Raw genomic sequence first — 18389 nt, 5'->3', positions numbered from 1 at the left:
TTTAATTTTTACTTTTACTCATAAATGGAGTATTTCTATATTGCCGTATCGATACTTTTACTTAAGTAAAACATTGAAGTACTTTCCTTTCCACCACTGGTGTATAGTCAGAAGAATTCTAACCTTGAGAGGAGGAGCCCCCTGGTGGGGGGTGTATGCGGGCGGCGCCTGGGGAAAGGCAGAGCGGTAGTAATTCTAACCTTGAGAGGAGGAGGCCCCTGGTGGGGGGTGTATGCGGGCGGTGCCTGGGGAAAGGCAGAGCGGTAGTAATTCTAACCTTGAGAGGAGGAGGCCCCTGGTGGGGGGTGTATGCGGGCAGCGCCTGGGGAAAGGCAGAGCGGTAGTAATTCTAACCTTGAGACGAGGAGGCCCCTGGTGGGGGGTGTATGCGGGCGGCGCCTGGGGAAAGAATTCTAACCTTGAGAGGAGGAGCCCCCTGGTGGGGGGTGTATGCGGGCGGCGCCTGGGGAAAGGCAGAGCGGTAGCAGTTCTCTTTGAGTGCGGCCACGGCAGGCACACAGGGCCGCTGGGCGCCGCCACGTGCTGCCACGTTGTTGTGGTGCATCATGGACTGCGTGGAGGAGTCTCCGGAGCGGGAGCTGCCTGAGCGGGACGATGACAGTGAGTTGGGCTTCACCAGCTTGGCCTTGGGAGCCTCCGCGTCCTCCCTGAAACAAAAGAAATCAAGGTTGGTCTGGTGTTTTTGGACAGGTGCTTGAAAATCACCTGGACTACATTTAATAGTACCTCTAGTAACGACCGTAAAGACGAACGTAAAGGCGACCGTAGTGGACACTTTTTTCATGATGGGCTGCCTCTAAGCCAATGGGAGACTTACACATAAAACCCACAGTCTGAACGGTGCAACGTGTTTGCAAGAGGAACGGATGGAGTGAGAGTGGCAAGAAGCTAATGTTATGAGCTACAGTATAACTGGAGATAAAGGAAAGCCATAACAAAACACAGTGATTGAACCAACAAAAGAACATCAGAAGCTAATGAAAGCAACGGCCGGGAGTTTGTGACAGAGAAACATAAATCGGTTTTTTTGGGGGGGGGGGAGAAAAGAAAAAGATGCACAACGGAGACTGCCAAGCTGGCAGTTATGACTCCAGTGTCATTCTTGTTTTTTTGTCATTCTAAGACAGAAACACCAAAAATGCATCAGTGTCAGGAAGAATGTTTTGTGCCGGTGAAGACGGTACTCAGCTGAGCACATACTGGAACGGGGTAACACTGGTAAGTAAAGTAACACGTTCTAAAGAACTGGACTTAAGTAAAAAAATTGATACTTTGGGCTTTATTTGGTATTTACAATTTTCAATACTTTTACTTCTGCTCCACTACATCTCAGAGGAAAATATTGTACTTATACTACACTGCAATTACATGTAACCTTTAGTTACAGTACTAGTTACTTTGAAGATTTTGATTACGGTATTATTACAAAACACACACACTTCAGCCCTGTGAATATTTTGGCCATTTGAAAATAGCTATTGGCTATTTTCAATAGATATTTTATTAATTTTGAACTCCTGAAATGGGCCATTCTGCACAGTACTTTTACTTTTGGTACTTTAAGTATATCTTGATGCCGATACTTCTCTACTGTTGTTCAAGTACATTTTGAAACAGGACTTCTAATTGTAACAGAGTATACAGTACATGCGTTGCAGTATTGATACTTTTACTTAAGTAAAACTTAACTAAAAATGTGAGTTCTTCTTTCATCACTGAGGTCTGGGCACCACTGCTAGCCTATTTCTCATTGCCCGTAATCATGCTAACCATGACCTCCACTTGATGTGTTTGACACAATAGGAAGTGTGTCTGACTGCATGCGACCAAGACCTCTTCCTCTGTTACATTATTGATACCCGTCCCAGTCCTTCCCGGGAGCACTGCATAATTCATCCTGATGCTTACAAAAGTATCTACCGGTACACACACACACACACACACACACACACACACACACACACACACACACACACAAGAGCTGATGTTCCAGCCGGCAGTGCCAGCATATTAGGCATAATTCAGATGAGACGAGGGCTCAGGAAGTTAAACGTGTTGTTAGGATTTTGTAGACCCTAGGGGGGGTTGCGGTGTGTTGTTCCGAGCATTATGCGCAATGCAGAGCGGGAAGGAGATGATGAAAATACACCCACACCTTTTCAGGCTCATATTTGGACCCCGGGTGAGACCCACTGCCGTATGGCTTACCAGGGACAAGGTATAGAAAGTTCCTTTTTTTGTGTCATCACATGAGACTGTGTTTTCTCGCAAGTCTGAGTAAAAATCGGATATAATGTAATGTAATGACAGTATATGGACAGTTTTAGGCTAACAATAACAGCGAAAGTTACGGTGTTTATGTAAAGTCAATGGCTCTGGCTCTGAACAGCAAGTCCCTTTCCTGGACGCTGTAAACAAAGCCCGGGTTGGTCGGCTGTATCTAACTACACAGTAAAAGCATCAGAGTTAATGGAACGCTGAGGAGTTTTACTGTGTTGCTATAATGCTGAGTTATCAGTGTGGGATCATTTCAATCTCTAGTAGACAACATTTCCACAATGTGACCAGCTTGGCGGCCATAGCTGGATGGGTATGAGAGGCTGCCTGTGAAACAGAAGGTCCTCCCGGTTTGCGCCCCGGGCCCGGGCTATGTGTCGTACTAGTATCCCTGAGCAAGACACTTTAAACCTCTAACTACTCCTTGGGCGTGCCCCCGTCTCTGTCTACTGCTCCTGATACTTAGCATGGGTCCAATGGCCCATTTCTCGCTGCTGTCGGGCAGAAACCTCTTATCTCCATATTCAAACTTTTTGTGGGGTTTTTTTTTCTTCATAAAATTAACGTCCTACTTGAATATACTGCAGCGTCACACAAAAGCATCAAAAGTAGCAGTTGCTTTTGCTCATTTTGAACTTGAAAAAGTTAGTTTTTTATGCAAATACCACAAAGGATTGTGGAATCAAATGATTACTATTATTATCATTATGAATTGATGCGACATACTGTACACGCTTGACTCTGTACCTGATCTCATAGGGAGTGTCTTCTGTACCTGATCTCATTGGGAGTGTCCTCTGTACCTGATCTCATAGGGAGTGTCCTCTGTACCTGATCTCATTGGGAGTGTCCTCTGTACCTGATCTCATAGGGAGTGTCCTCTGTACCTGATCTCATTGGGAGTGTCCTCTGTACCTAATCTCATAGGGAGTGTCCTCTGTACCTGATCTCATTGGGAGTGTCCTCTGTACCTGATCTCATAGGGAGTGTCCTCTGTACCTGATCTCATTGGGAGTGTCCTCTGTACCTGATCTCATAGGGAGTGTCCTCTGTACCTGATCTCATTGGGAGTGTCCTCTGTACCTGATCTCATAGGGAGTGTCCTCTGTACCTGATCTCATTGGGAGTGTCCTCTGTACCTGATCTCATTGGGAGTGTCCTCTGTACCTGATCTCATAGGGAGTGTCCTCTGTACCTGATCTCATTGGGAGTGTCTTCTGTACCTGATCTCATTGGGAGTGTCCTCTGTACCTGATCTCATTGGGAGTGTCCTCTGTACCTGATCTCATAGGGAGTGTCCTCTGTACCTGATCTCATTGGGAGTGTCCTCTGTACCTGATCTCATAGGGAGTGTCCTCTGTACCTGATCTCATAGGGAGTGTCCTCTGTACCTGATCTCATAGGGAGTGTCCTCTGTACCTGATCTCATAGGGAGTGTCCTCTGTACCTGATCTCATTGGGAGTGTCCTCTGTACCTGATCTCATTGGGAGTGTCCTCTGTACCTGATCTCATTGGGAGTGTCCTCTGTACCTGATCTCATTGGGAGTGTCCTCTGTACCTGATCTCATAGGGAGTGTCCTCTGTACCTGATCTCATTGGGAGTGTCCTCTGTACCTGATCTCATTGGGAGTGTCCTCTGTACCTGATCTCATTGGGAGTGTCCTCTGTACCTGATCTCATAGGGAGTGTCCTCTGTACCTGATCTCATTGGGAGTGTCCTCTGTACCTGATCTCATTGGGAGTGTCCTCTGTACCTGATCTCATTGGGAGTGTCCTCTGTACCTGATCTCATAGGGAGTGTCCTCTGTACCTGATCTCATTGGGAGTGTCTTCTGTACCTGATCTCATTGGGAGTGTCCTCTGTACCTGATCTCATTGGGAGTGTCCTCTGTACCTGATCTCATTGGGAGTGTCCTCTGTACCTGATCTCATTGGGAGTGTCTTCTGTACCTGATCTCATTGGGAGTGTCCTCTGTACCTGATCTCATTGGGAGTGTCCTCTGTACCTGATCTCATTGGGAGTGTCCTCTGTACCTGATCTCATAGGGAGTGTCCTCTGTACCTGATCTCATTGGGAGTGTCCTCTGTACCTGATCTCATTGGGAGTGTCCTCTGTACCTGATCTCATTGGGAGTGTCCTCTGTACCTGATCTCATAGGGAGTGTCCTCTGTACCTGATCTCATTGGGAGTGTCTTCTGTACCTGATCTCATTGGGAGTGTCCTCTGTACCTGATCTCATTGGGAGTGTCCTCTGTACCTGATCTCATTGGGAGTGTCCTCTGTACCTGATCTCATAGGGAGTGTCCTCTGTACCTGATCTCATTGGGAGTGTCCTCTGTACCTGATCTCATTGGGAGTGTCCTCTGTACCTGATCTCATTGGGAGTGTCCTCTGTACCTGATCTCATAGGGAGTGTCCTCTGTACCTGATCTCATTGGGAGTGTCTTCTGTACCTGATCTCATTGGGAGTGTCCTCTGTACCTGATCTCATTGGGAGTGTCCTCTGTACCTGATCTCATTGGGAGTGTCCTCTGTACCTGATCTCATTGGGAGTGTCTTCTGTACCTGATCTCATTGGGAGTGTCCTCTGTACCTGATCTCATTGGGAGTGTCCTCTGTACCTGATCTCATTGGGAGTGTCCTCTGTACCTGATCTCATAGGGAGTGTCCTCTGTACCTGATCTCATAGGGAGTGTCCTCTGTACCTGATCTCATTGGGAGTGTCCTCTGTACCTGATCTCATAGGGAGTGTCCTCTGTACCTGATCTCATAGGGAGTGTCCTCTGTACCTGATCTCATAGGGAGTGTCCTCTGTACCTGATCTCATAGGGAGTGTCCTCTGTACCTGATCTCATTGGGAGTGTCCTCTGTACCTGATCTCATAGGGAGTGTCCTCTGTACCTGATCTCATAGGGAGTGTCCTCTGTACCTGATCTCATAGGGAGTGTCCTCTGTACCTGATCTCATTGGGAGTGTCCTCTGTACCTGATCTCATAGGGAGTGTCCTCTGTACCTGATCTCATAGGGAGTGTCCTCTGTACCTGATCTCATTGGGAGTGTCCTCTGTACCTGATCTCATAGGGAGTGTCCTCTGTACCTGATCTCATTGGGAGTGTCCTCTGTACCTGATCTCATAGGGAGTGTCCTCTGTACCTGATCTCATTGGGAGTGTCCTCTGTACCTGATCTCATAGGGAGTGTCCTCTGTACCTGATCTCATAGGGAGTGTCCTCTGTACCTGATCTCATAGGGAGTGTCCTCTGTACCTGATCTCATAGGGAGTGTCCTCTGTACCTGATCTCATTGGGAGTGTCCTCTGTACCTGATCTCATAGGGAGTGTCCTCTGTACCTGATCTCATTGGGAGTGTCCTCTGTACCTGATCTCATAGGGAGTGTCCTCTGTACCTGATCTCATTGGGAGTGTCCTCGTCGTCGTATTTCTTCATCTCCTTCTTGCGGAACACCAGCCAGAGGATGAGGATGAGGAGGAGGACTCCGAAGGACACACCCACGACTGCACCGGCCACCACACCCATGCCTCGCACGTCTGCACAGGTCAACACACACACACACACACACACACACACACACACACACACACACACACACACGCACACGCACACGCACACGCACACGCACACATTTTAACATTGCAGGTACAAATGTGATACAAGCTTGCAAGCTTGTTCGCTAGGACCGTAGGTGTGTGCCCTGAGACTTTGACTCGCCCACCGGCGGGCCTCTGCGGGCACAGAGGGTTTCTCCACGCTGTCCATCAAGCTTCCATTATTATGACACATCATCATCTATTTATATAGCGTCATTCTTTCCTCTCTTTGGGGAGCGACAGCAACGCTGCAGCTTCACGGAGGGCAGGCAATATGACTGCAGTTTATGAGTGATGTCATGTGTAGCCTATGGGGGAAAGGAAGGAACAAACTGTGTGTGTCCAATAAAGAGTCTCAGTTAGAGGCCATAATAATTGTGGGACTCCTGCAGGCTCCACTCAGATTGCTGTTAGTAGAGGGAAGGTGAGTAGGAGGAATAGAACTCCTGTAGAGCTTTGCTAATAGACAGAGAACTCAGTGAACCGACACATGAACCCTAGTGTCCTATTCTGGGATGATCTGCTATTTTCGGAGATTGGGAGAGATTTGGGTGTAGAGCATATGTCTACTAGGAGGACCCCCCAAATTATTTTTGGCCACGGACGGACACCAATCGGAAAATATGTTGGACCGCCGTAAACATTTCTAAAAATATTCACAAAAAAAAGAAGTTGATCTAAAGGCTTATGACGGTTCCGTCCCAGAGAAATAAAGGAGGGGGGGGGGGGGGAGGATAGAGCCCTGATGCCGGTCAACAAGCATTTTGGCCCTTTCTCAATGTGTATATAATCGTACATTTCTTTGTGCTTTTCACAGAAAGGCGCTGGTGTTGTCAGTCCCTGTAGCTCCTTTTCCAAAAGTCCCCGCGGCGAGCTCCATCACAAAAGCGCCAGGAGTGCTTTTTGGATGAAGCGCTGGGATGAAGCTCCCCATGCAGCGCTGTGCCAGCACTATTCTGGCTGCCAGAGTACCACGCTATATGGACACACTCCCTTGTACGAGAGAGGATGAGAGATACATGCACTGTAGGATGCACAGTCCCTTATACACGTGGAGAAAACAACTGCCATAGTAGGAATGGATAAAACACGCAGGAACACCTCGTACATTAGTTTATCATCATGAAATTGATCCTCCTAATGCCTCTCATTCACGCCCATGAATGCTGGCCTTTTGGCAGTATTCCGGTTCTGTCTAAACGTCCTTTTTTCTGAAACAATAGCGATGCTGTATACCAGTGGTATACCAACTGAAAGAAATGGGATTTTTACTTGAGATTGTGACCCATACAAATTGGTCCGTGACCCACAAATGGGTCCCGACCCACTGTTTGGGAAACAATGGCCATTGACCCCCCACACCCCGCCGTCCGTCTGTCCGTCCGTCCGTCCGTCTGTACCTAGACAGTGTGAAAGTAAACTCAGAATGCCTGGTCATAGTCAGGTGTAATGGAGTGTGGAAAGCCGAATCACTCACAGTGCATCTTGACCTCCACCGTGCAGCTCTCCTCTCCCACATCGTTGCTGGCTGTGCATTTATAGACTCCGGCACTCTCCTTGGTCAAGTTCTTCAATGTCACGATCTCCGGGTTCTTCAGATCTGATTAGACAGAAAAGGAGACATAGCACAATGCACATCACATACCTGTATCGTACCATTGCATTCACAATGCGGCCTTCCACTAGTGTACAGTAACTAAGTATATTTACTCAAGTTTTTAATATTTTTTACCTTACTGGAGTATTTCCAATTTTCTGTACTTTTACTTCTATACTACACTAAAATGTGTTACTTACTTGAATTTTGATTGTTATTACAAAACATTGTTCAGCCCTACAGTATATTCTCGGGCATTTGAAAATAGCCAATCTACAATTGTGAGCTTGTAGATCTGCTATTTTCAAAAGATTGTCATGTATTTGATACAATTGAAACCTTGTGAAATGGAAATTCTGAGTACTTTCTGCTTTAGGTACTTGAATTAACATTTTATTGATACCAATAGTTTTGCACTTTTGCTCTAATTTTCTTATACTAAATTTGGAATACCAGACAATTACCTATAACAGAGTATTTATACATTGCAGTATTGATATCTTTTTACTTTTTCCACCACTGCGGTTTTCACTCCAACCAAAGAACCTTTGCTTCTTAATCCTCTGCATCATAAGACTGGTCCTTGCAGGCCAATTAGTGTAAAGGAGATTTATTTATTATCTTTTTCCATAATACATCCTTTACGCTTTGGTAAATAAATCTTCCAGACTAATTTTGCTGTGTCAAATTTCTCTTCATTGGGAAAATAACTGACATGTTGATTAATTGAAACCCTGCCATCCCTGTCTAGGGGGGAACATTTAGCAAAAGAAAGAAAAATAACTGATGAGCTATTTTGCGTAGAGGAGAAAAGAGTGGACCACATTTTTGGGTATTGTTTACTTTATTGTACTCCACTGAAGCTCTGCAGGGATTCATTGGTAGACCATCCCAAACGGTTATGGCTTTTTTTGCATACCCACACGTACAGTAACGTTGTTACCAACCAAAGCCTTTAATGGTTTCTGTTAATATTAAGAATGCTTCTAAGAGTCATCATCACCACCAACAATTTGAATGGTTATTATGCCCGCAACATTAACTGAAAATAAATTAAAACAGTTCATCAAGTAAAAAAAACATGGGAACAACAACATGCAGCAAAGTGTGATAGAACGCTGTTTCGGTCAGGTGGAAACCTCATAATATGCTACTTTTGCTGTTCTTTTGGTTTTGGACATATTATGTCCAAAACCAAAAGAACAGCAAAAGTAGCAGATCTACAAACACAAAATGCGTCACTTCAAGTTTGGGGATCTGCTACTATTTGGTATTAATTCATGAAATCTTTAGCTTCGCGCACGCACGCACGCGCACGCACACACATGTGTGTGCGTGCATGAAGTGTGTGTGTGTGTGTGTGTGCATGAAGCTAAAGATTTCATGAATTAATACCAAATTAAATCATTTAAATCATTTAAGTAATGTCTTGAATAAATCATTGAAAAATCTAAGAAATTCCATTAAAGGTAGTGTAGACAAGTTTCCAGCCAAGATTTAAAATATATATGAATGTATTTTGTTGGCCTTTTTCCCTCTATCTTTCCCTTTATTATGATGCTGAGGTGTTCTCCTGCAACAGCACACTCTCCCTTTTGGCCCCCTCTGGCTGAATGCACTGTTTATATCCACTACAGTTTACTACCCGGGACGTCAAAGGGGATTTAAACTTTTAGCCAATTGCAGCGCGAGGCTGTGACTGTGTATTCGACCCAGCAGTATTATAATGAAAACGCAATGCGATTTCATTGCAAGTATAATATTATCCCCATATCTTAGTTTCACCATTGTTCATGTGAAATAGTATGTTTATGATGTAATATGTAAGCCTGTTGAAATTATGAGAATCGCTATGTATAGCGCATGGTTGGGTGGTTCGGCCGGCTTGAAGCTTGCATTCAACCCGTGCTCGCCAACGGTGACAAGCCGTCGCTGATCATCATAGCGATTTTTCTTCATTGCAATGAATAACCGTGGACAAAGTAGTTCACATGAACGATGCTGTAGTGGCTGGGGCATTTGAGGGGCAATATGTTTTATATGCACGATTACAAATGAAAGATAATTGAATTGAGAGCCAGTGAGTCTGCTCCACTACTTCCTACTTCCTCATTTGCGAACTCGTCGTGTCAGTCTTGTGATATTGTGATTACGCTACAGTTACCCTTACAAAAACATGTCAACTCAATGTCATTGTTGTAACTATGATATCGATAGAAATTCATAATTTTTTTATGTCATATTTAGCCATACGAGCGCAATATCCATAGCGTCCCTCCCAGCAGCAACAACAACCCCATAGCCTGAAGTGACCTGGCTCAGCCAATAGAATGACGGGGGGAGGGGGGTGGAGCTAGATTTTAATTTGTTTGGAAACACTCAATCAATTCTGTGTACAAACACTGGAAACTTGTCTACAATACCTTTAATTAGAAAAAAAATGTTTAATAAGTGGTGAAAATAGCCAATCTACAGTACAAGCTCACAACGCGGTGCAGAGCGACGTGTTGTCACACCAATAGACACACAGACACACACACATATACAGTTAAAGTGTCAGTGTTTCTTACCTAGCAGAGCGAGTGGGGGCAGCTTGCCTACATACTTGCCCTTGTCCAGGATCCTCTCCCACTTGTAGCTGATGGGCTCGGATCCGTCGGCAGACCTGCAGCTCATCTTCACGTCGGCTCCCTCCAGGAGCCTGCCCTCCATCCAGCACCGTGGCTTTGAGGGTTTCACTACACACACACACACACACACACACACACACACACACACACACACACACACACACACACACACACACACAAAATGAGCATGAGACCGATAAAAATAAATAATCTAAATCTATTTCTTTCCTGAAAAATGTATGTTTCTAACTTTATATATCAGTAGTTCTCAAACTATGTCATGTCAAGGACCCCGAAAATTATATCTATTTGGCCGCAGACCTCCATCTCAAAATATTTTGTTCCCGGGATCCCCAGAAACAAAGATTTCAGTGAATTGACACAGGTGCTTTCCCAGTGTTGATGGGTTAAAGCCAAGCCTTCGCCAAGTTGTTTTCACCTTCACTGTCTAAATTTGGACTAACAAAGATGATTCCCCAAAGCTCCTCTAGTGCGTAAGATGGAACTTTCACAACTACCTGTAGTCTAAAAATAAAAGGCATAATAGGAATGGATCTTGATTACATGTGTACGCATGTTGCACAAATAATGCAGGGCATCAATCTAGGAATACAAAACTCTGTTTCACTGGTTCAGCTTGAAAACAATTAAGTAAGTGCAGAACGCTATCTTTGACTGTATTGAATGCAGACCCCTTAATTTAACACTGGTGTGGACTAGGGCATTAACGAGTTGAGATTTTCCCAAGTCGACTTGTCAGACAGTAAAGTCGAAGTTGAGTCGAGAACACAATATAAAATATAACATTAACACTAGTAGCAGTACAGCAGCCCGACCTTCAGAACACAATAAAATACATAGGTCTATATTAACATTACAGCAGCAAGCAGCAGTTTGGCACATCATCAGAATACAATCTGCTATTACCTTCCACGTTCACGACGTGAACCTTCTTCTCCTCCTCCTCCTCCAACTCGATAACGTTCTCATGTTAGTTTCTTACCGTACTTATTTTCTGAGCCATGCAAATAAACAACAACCCGCACTGACGGGAGACGGAGAGATTCATGCGTCCCGTAAAGCTAAACCAGAAACAGGACAGTCATTGCGTCAGCACGGATGTAGCCTCGGAAACCCAGACGTTTTATTTCCAGCACGGAGGTGGGGGGGATAAAGTTTGCACGCTTCTATCTGTTACTTCTCTGACAGCGCAGTTCAACTGCAGTTAGGTTCTTAATTAAGGGCGCGTTCTGAATGCAATGCAAACTAATAGGTGAGTGAGCTCCGGTGCGGTATGCAAAGGGAAATAATGACTTCTGTCCGTCCGTGACAATAATCAATGCTACAGTTTGAATTCTGTACACACACACATAGTGCAAAACATAATAATATGGGGAAATCAATTTCTGTGGACGACCGATTCCCATCATCATATCATATCATATTTATTTATTTAATTTCAGTTATGGATTTTACATACTTATATTAATTTTACATATTTTTTACATATTCCAATCATGAACTAGATGTTGTATATTTTAAGTGCTTGTGGTGTGGCTTGAACTGCTAAAGGCATTTATATGGTCAGTGCCGATCTTTGCTTAGACGCTGCCAATACGCCACAGAAATCAATCCACGATTCACTGAGATCCACATTGAAGCCATGCCGTTTCTATATAGATCCTGAGATCCACATCATATTCCCAAATGTTGTTTATTTTTTTAAGTATTTTTGCAATTGTGGTAGGACCACACTATATAGTAATTCCATGACTATATTTACAGAGTAACCCCAAAAAGTTTTTAGTCTGAAGAAGGCTCTGCCGAAAAGCATCAGCGTTCTCAAATAAACATGAGAAATTGCATCTGAGCCAGTCTTGCATCTTTTATTTTGGAGTACCGCTTTTTCCATTTAGTTGGTTTATTAGTTATGTTATTTTCAAAGCTGAGCACTTACTAGAGGAAGCACACCTGTTGCAACCAGTGCAACCACACTTGCAATTCCCCAGAATTGAAATCCTTTCTAGTTTGGCTATACCCCTGCACTGGAGCGACGTTAATCGGAATCTGTTACTTATGTTGTCTCTGCCATAGTAACGCCACGAATTGAGATCTAATTAACGGCAAACACATTTTTGCTGCAGCAGTGGAATTGAGACACTGTCACATGGTGCGTGAGTTCCTCCCTGGGCGAGCGCACGCAGAGGAGATCACACAGAGTGCCAATTGGAGGGCAGACTGCAAATCACTATGCTATGCTGCAGAAACCTATTATCTCCATATTTGAACTGTTTTCTGTAAATGAGTGCCCTTCTTGATCATACTAGATCAGGGGTGGGTAACTTTGATGATGGAGAGCGTCACTATATTTAAACAAAGGGCCACATTGCATTTACTGCCAGGCAGAAAACGTCTTATCTCCGTATTTTAACTTTTTTGAGGGGCTCAGCTTTGTGTGTTTGTGTGTGCCACGGAATGTGATGATTTGATTGGCTGAGCACGGAATTTGATAATGTATGATGATGTATGATGATAAGAGCGCCCCTCACTTCACACAAGTGTGATTTATTTTCCATCTTTTGCGGTGCAGCCGTTCCACTGCACAGCTTTGTGTGTATGTCTGTCTGTCTGTCTGTCCGTTTGAGCACGGAATGTCTGTGACGTCATGTTGAAAAGGCACCGCTCACTTCACACAAGTGTGGTTTTTGAGGGGAGCTAGCCCCTCCTATATTCAGCTATTAGTGTAGATTTTCTTCTTGCACAAACATGACATTCCCATTGACAATGAATGGAGAATTTACGCCATATGTCGATGAGCAAATCGGTATTTGTGTCCTACACAAAGATTGTGTAGGACATTCCTATTGACAATGAATGGATGGATAATGTACTTCTCCATGTACCCTGAGCAAATCGAGAATGTCGAATGTTAGAGCACAACTCACTTCACACGGGTGTAATTTTTTAGTAAATGAATGCCTTCGTCATTCTATGTCACGCAAAAGTAGCAAAGGTATTCAATCTACAAGCTCAAAACGCATTTGAGCTTGAACTTGTGTCGTGTTTTGAGCTCTACAAACTACTAGCTTGTAGAGCTGAAATTAGTTTTGCAATTTTTAAATTGGAATCCTGATTTTTCTATGCATTTAGTCATACTTATGTTAACTTTATTAACTTAAATACAAATACATTACCGGTAGTCATAAAAAAGACTAGTTACTAATACTAGTTATTAAGCTTGTAGATCTGTTACTTTTGCTACTTTTCAGTTTGAATCCTGAAAAGTAAAGTGGTTGTGGACATAATGGTTTCCACCCGACAGAGACATATGTGACCACCAGGCTTCCAAACCCTATGTCTTCCTCAATAAAAGAGCGGGTCACCATCATTAAAACACAACTTTTCTCTTAAAGATAATTTTCATAGCATTATTATTGTGCTTTCTCCCGGTACAATGTGACATGCTGCTGCTCAGTTTTGAAGGGCACACTCTATAAAGCGTTGAATTTTGTCAAAACACCATTTGCCTTGTTGTATCGAACTGCTTTTCGGTTGCATTGCCTCCATCGGGTGATGATGGGTGATAAAGGCGTGTGCTGTTCAATGAACTGCCTATAAAAGCAATAAGCTCACATTGGACGCAGAAGCGCTGCTGCACTTAACTGGCTGTTCACACCAGAACCGTGATAATACAGTTTGCTTGTTTATCCAGTTTTCATGGATTTTTTTTATCTGACATACATTTATTGGCAGAGTCGCTGTGTGGCACTCAAAGGAGCAGAACACAAACTGTAGCTGAACATCTACGTATAGCTGCACAAGAGTTTTGTGTTTACTCATATTTCTTTTACCAAGATGAAATGAAATAAAATCTGCAGAACTCTGAATGCCAATTGGTTAACACGAATATAAACAACGAAAGTAAACTGGCTGGTGTGCCCTACACTTAAAAGCAATTCACAGCGCTTACACATCCTGTGTGTGTGTGTGTGTGTGTGTGTGTGTGTGTGTGTGTGTGTGTGTGTGTGTGTGTGTGTGTGTGCGTGCGTGCGTGCGTGCGTGCGTGCGTAAAATTTAAACTAAAATATTTCTTTACAGTATATTACATTCATTACATGTGAAACAAGGAGAGTGTGGAATACAGACATGTGAGAAGACGTCAAGAGGTGGCTGTTCGTAGCTACAGTGGAGTCAGTACTGCTGTATGGGGCTGAGACATGGACCCTCACACCACAACAGGAAAGGTGCCTGGATGGAGTCTACACAATAATGCTACAAAAGGACGGACCACATCAGAAATGTGGTCCTCTACGGGGACCTACAGTACCACGGGTCACAGACAAAGAGGATGAGAGAAGGATGAGGCTGTCAGGGCACTGCGTCAGGCACCCGGAAATAGCATCAAGCAAACTGACACTATGGGAGCCAACCCAGGGCACAGCCAGGAAAGGCAAGAAGATGTGCACTACGTACGTGGACGCACTCAAGACCCTAGAAGATCATTACTGATCTTGGGTGAATAGTGCATGATATTAAAGTGAAACGTGTACGGTTTATGACCTATGAAATTTAGAGAAGCTCGAAATGTTGAATTCTTCTCCTCATTTCTCTTCAATAACCTTTATTAACCCAATCTGGACGGGAACCTTAGCTGTTCGTGCTACGAGCTTGTAGATCTGCTATTCTTTTTTTTTGTCAATGGGACACTATGGGAGCCAACCCAGGGCACAGCCAGGAAAGGCAAGAAGATGTGCACCAAGTACGTGGAAGCGCTCAAGACCCTAGATGTTAAATAGGAGAGTGTGAAGGGCAAAGATTCAGGAGCCCCGAGTTGGAGTTGGCTAGACCGCACTCTCGCATCGCATGTGAAACAGGTCTTAAGCCAGGGTCAAACACAGGTACATGTGGGCAGCACATTTAACTGGTTAAGCTTATATGGCAAATAGTAACAGAAGAACAGCTTGGAAGAGTTTAACTTTACAATAGAATGTAGAATATCACAACCTGATAGAGGAATTCAGAGTGTTTTTATTGTTTTAATTTTCCCCATTATATTTCTATAGTTTGAGATATGATCACAGAGCTGTTTTCGGACTTATAAAACAGCAGCAGATCCGTGACGTGTTGTGAGCTTATGGATTGCCTAATTTTTGCCTGGCATGTGGTATGTTTTGTAATAGTAACTAAAGCTTTCAAATAAATGTAGAAGTATTGGAAATTGTAAATACTCGAGTATTACACGTCCTATCAAATAAAACTGTGGGGTGACTGGGACGTGTGGACACGTCTTAAGGTCTTTTATATCGATATAAAACGGGATCATTCTTTTTACAGCGGTCCGTTGCTAGGCAACGCCTTGCTCAGCGGTCTCGTATTGCTGCGCACGCAGCCATTCACTTCTTTTTTTACGGGGCGACGAACTTCGTTACCGTAAATCCTCATTTATAATACGGGGCTTTTATTTGTCTCAACTGATTCTGATACTGGGCTTTTATTGGAAGGAGGCAGCTATAAGAAGGAGGCCTATATTTCTACTCTTCAAACCGATCATAATGAATAAGTCACATTTTGTGTCACTTAGAACCCGGTAAAATGTATTGGGCTCATGTATTGAAACCAATAAGTCCTCATAAAATATTTAAAAAAATGCATTTGCGGGTGCTCATGGTCATTTTAACTTTATTTTTTAATGGCATATTGGCTATGGTAAATACCATAATAAAATCAACACATCAATTTAACTTGAACAACCAATGTCAATTTTAAACTATGATTCCCTGCTTTCATATGACATGAAAATAAATCCAATGGCAGTCCCTCAGTCAAATCTGGTCACAGTACTATTTACTATCCTATTTACTGCACATTCAAATACTGCCATACGGCTATGGTATGTATCTAGGCCTACAGTTAGGCATTTTAAAAATAAAATGTATGGTAGGGCAAGGCCATTTCCTATAATATAAAAGCATCTAATATGAAAAGTGCAACACTGCAGTGATCCAACTCTTGTAACTTCAACGGGGAGAGAGAGAGAGAGAGAGAGAGAGAGAGAGAGAGAGAGAGAGAGAGAGTCGTGTTAGAGAGAGAGTTGCGTTAGAGAGAGAGACACGAAAGAGAGAGAGAGAGAGAGAGTTTTTATATACTTAATTCAACGCCACCCCCGGTAATTAATAGGGGGACGGCTTTTTATTGAAGGAAGGAATATATTTGAGGATTTACAGTATTTACTCTCCATCTACGCTGCCTCTGCACAGATTGGTCATAACGGCAAAGTTCTGTCCTAGTTTCTGACTTCATCATGCATCTCGTTTAGAATATTAACACTTCTAGAAGGAGATCAGTTTTACGACGGCGATGAAGTAAAGGAAGATTTCACCTCCCGGTTTTGGGGAGAAATGAAAGGCGTGGGTTTTCAGAGTAAAATCTCCCTCATTTGCTTGGCACTCTAGCGCCTTTATTCTGAAAAACTCTGGCGGCATCCTAAGTGTTAAGTGCAGTACTTAAGTGAATGTACTTAGTCACCTTCCACCACTGGGTGTGTGTAGTGTGCAGTGTGCAGTGTGTGTGTGTGTGTGTGTGTGTGTGTGTGTGTGTGTGTGGTGTAACGAATCACTCACCGAGCACAATGAGGCTGACGGTGCTCCACTGGTACTTGCCGTCATTCTTGACCTTGCAGTTGTACTCCCCCGAGTCGGTCAGGGAGAGGTCGCTGATGAGCAGAGAGGCGTCCCCTCGCAGGTACTCCCCGGCGAACGCCACGCGGTCGCGCTCCGCTTCGTTGGGGTTGTAAACCCGCCCGGCGAAATACGTGATCACCTGTGGCGGGGGGGAAATGGGGAGCGGGCGGCGGAGGGTTGGCGGTGGGAGGTAAACGAGGCATGTTTAAGTTAATGAATTAATAATAGTGGTTAATTAAAAGTCGAGACGATGTCAAGGGAATGGTTGAGATGGCAAAAAACAAGGTCATGGTCACACTCTGGTTGACGGGAGATGTCATTTTTTATTTAGTTTTTTTCATAGTCTTTTGAATAAAATGTAATACAATTTTAGCCATATTTTAGTCATCTGAAAAATATAAAAATGTCGTAATGGTGATTTTACACACACCAACAAGACTGATTCATTACTGATCTTTGGTGAATAGTAATAGAGAAGCTCGAAATGTTGAATTATTATCTTCAATAACCTATATGTTTTTTGCTTTACTTTAGCTGTTATTATAATTCTTTTGTCAATCATTTTTACCCCACGGTTTTGCAACCCAGTTTTTTTCACCCAGTGCCAATTATCTAATGTAATCCTGGGCGCTACACTTCCTCTGACAACCTGGGGGGGCAGCGGACTGACCTCATGCCTCCTTCTATATGCATGAGGAGTCCAAGCTGCTTCTTTTCACCTGACAGGGGGGAATTTCCCTGGCCGGACGTAGTGCGTGGAAGGGACACGTTATTCCGACCAGTTCCTTTCCCCTCCATCAGGCGCCCCGGCTGGCCAGGGGGAGGTAGTTTTAGAGACCTGGATTACTGCATGTTTTTGCGAGGGTATCTACCCTAGGGGACACGGGAAGAACTGCAATTCTGCTATTCTGCTACTAAAAATCGTGAAAATGTGGTGCAAAATCTTTGAATATATATTCTTTCAGAGTGAACGTTTTCAACTAAAATCTTTGCTTCTGGGGGTTCCTGGAACAACATATTTTCAGATGGGGGTCGGCGGCCAATTCCATATATTTTTTTGCGGTCCTTGACATGAAATAGTTTGAGAACCACTGATATAGAATCATAGGATTTTCAGAAAACTGTCAGGATGTAGAAGACTTGTAGAATTGTCCTGAGGTCTAAATGGGTTAACTCCAGGCGGGGCACGGTATACTCACCACTTTCTTGAGCCTCAGCCATTCGATGTCCAGCGTGGTGGTGGCGTCACCTGCCCAGTACTGATGGTGGCACGGCAACGTGGCATTGTCTCCAACCACCCGTTTCATGTCCGTCTGGGCACACGTCGTTAGCACACCCAGGAGGACTGCAAATGGGAACAGAGAGAGAGAGAGAGAGAGAGGGGTCCACATCAGGTCCGCGAGGCATTCAGAGCACAACTTGAGATTGATTGTCCGACTGTGTTCTGGTCATTAGCGTCACACCTAGGATTTAGTCACAGGCACATGATTCGCTGTAGTTTAATTGCACTCTTCTCTCGTTGTTCTCACAGATTACTGAAGATGACCCCCGATGTTGTAATTTTGCTTTTTTCAT

At 43.9% G+C, this 18389-nt stretch overlaps 1 protein-coding gene across 1 annotated transcript in view; it reads right to left on the bottom strand.

Annotated features, from left to right (window-relative positions):
• Positions 1-18389, bottom strand: part of LOC308326744 (CXADR-like membrane protein) — a 108378-nt gene that overhangs the window by 5285 nt on the left and 84704 nt on the right. Inside the window, exons 2-7 of the mRNA XM_080779754.1 lie at positions 18014-18159; positions 16755-16953; positions 10075-10242; positions 7385-7507; positions 5706-5847; positions 419-668 (exon numbers count right to left, since the gene is read on the bottom strand). Coding sequence (XP_080635880.1) covers positions 419-668; positions 5706-5847; positions 7385-7507; positions 10075-10242; positions 16755-16953; positions 18014-18159 — 1028 coding nt within the window. The remainder of the gene's footprint in view (positions 1-418; positions 669-5705; positions 5848-7384; positions 7508-10074; positions 10243-16754; positions 16954-18013; positions 18160-18389) is intronic.

The sequence above is a fragment of the Protomyctophum bolini genome (genome assembly GCF_963924005.1).
Source record: "Protomyctophum bolini genome assembly, chromosome: 13".
In the NCBI taxonomy this organism is placed as follows: Eukaryota; Metazoa; Chordata; class Actinopteri; order Myctophiformes; family Myctophidae; genus Protomyctophum; species Protomyctophum bolini.
This window is presented reverse-complemented; position numbering and strand designations above follow the sequence as displayed.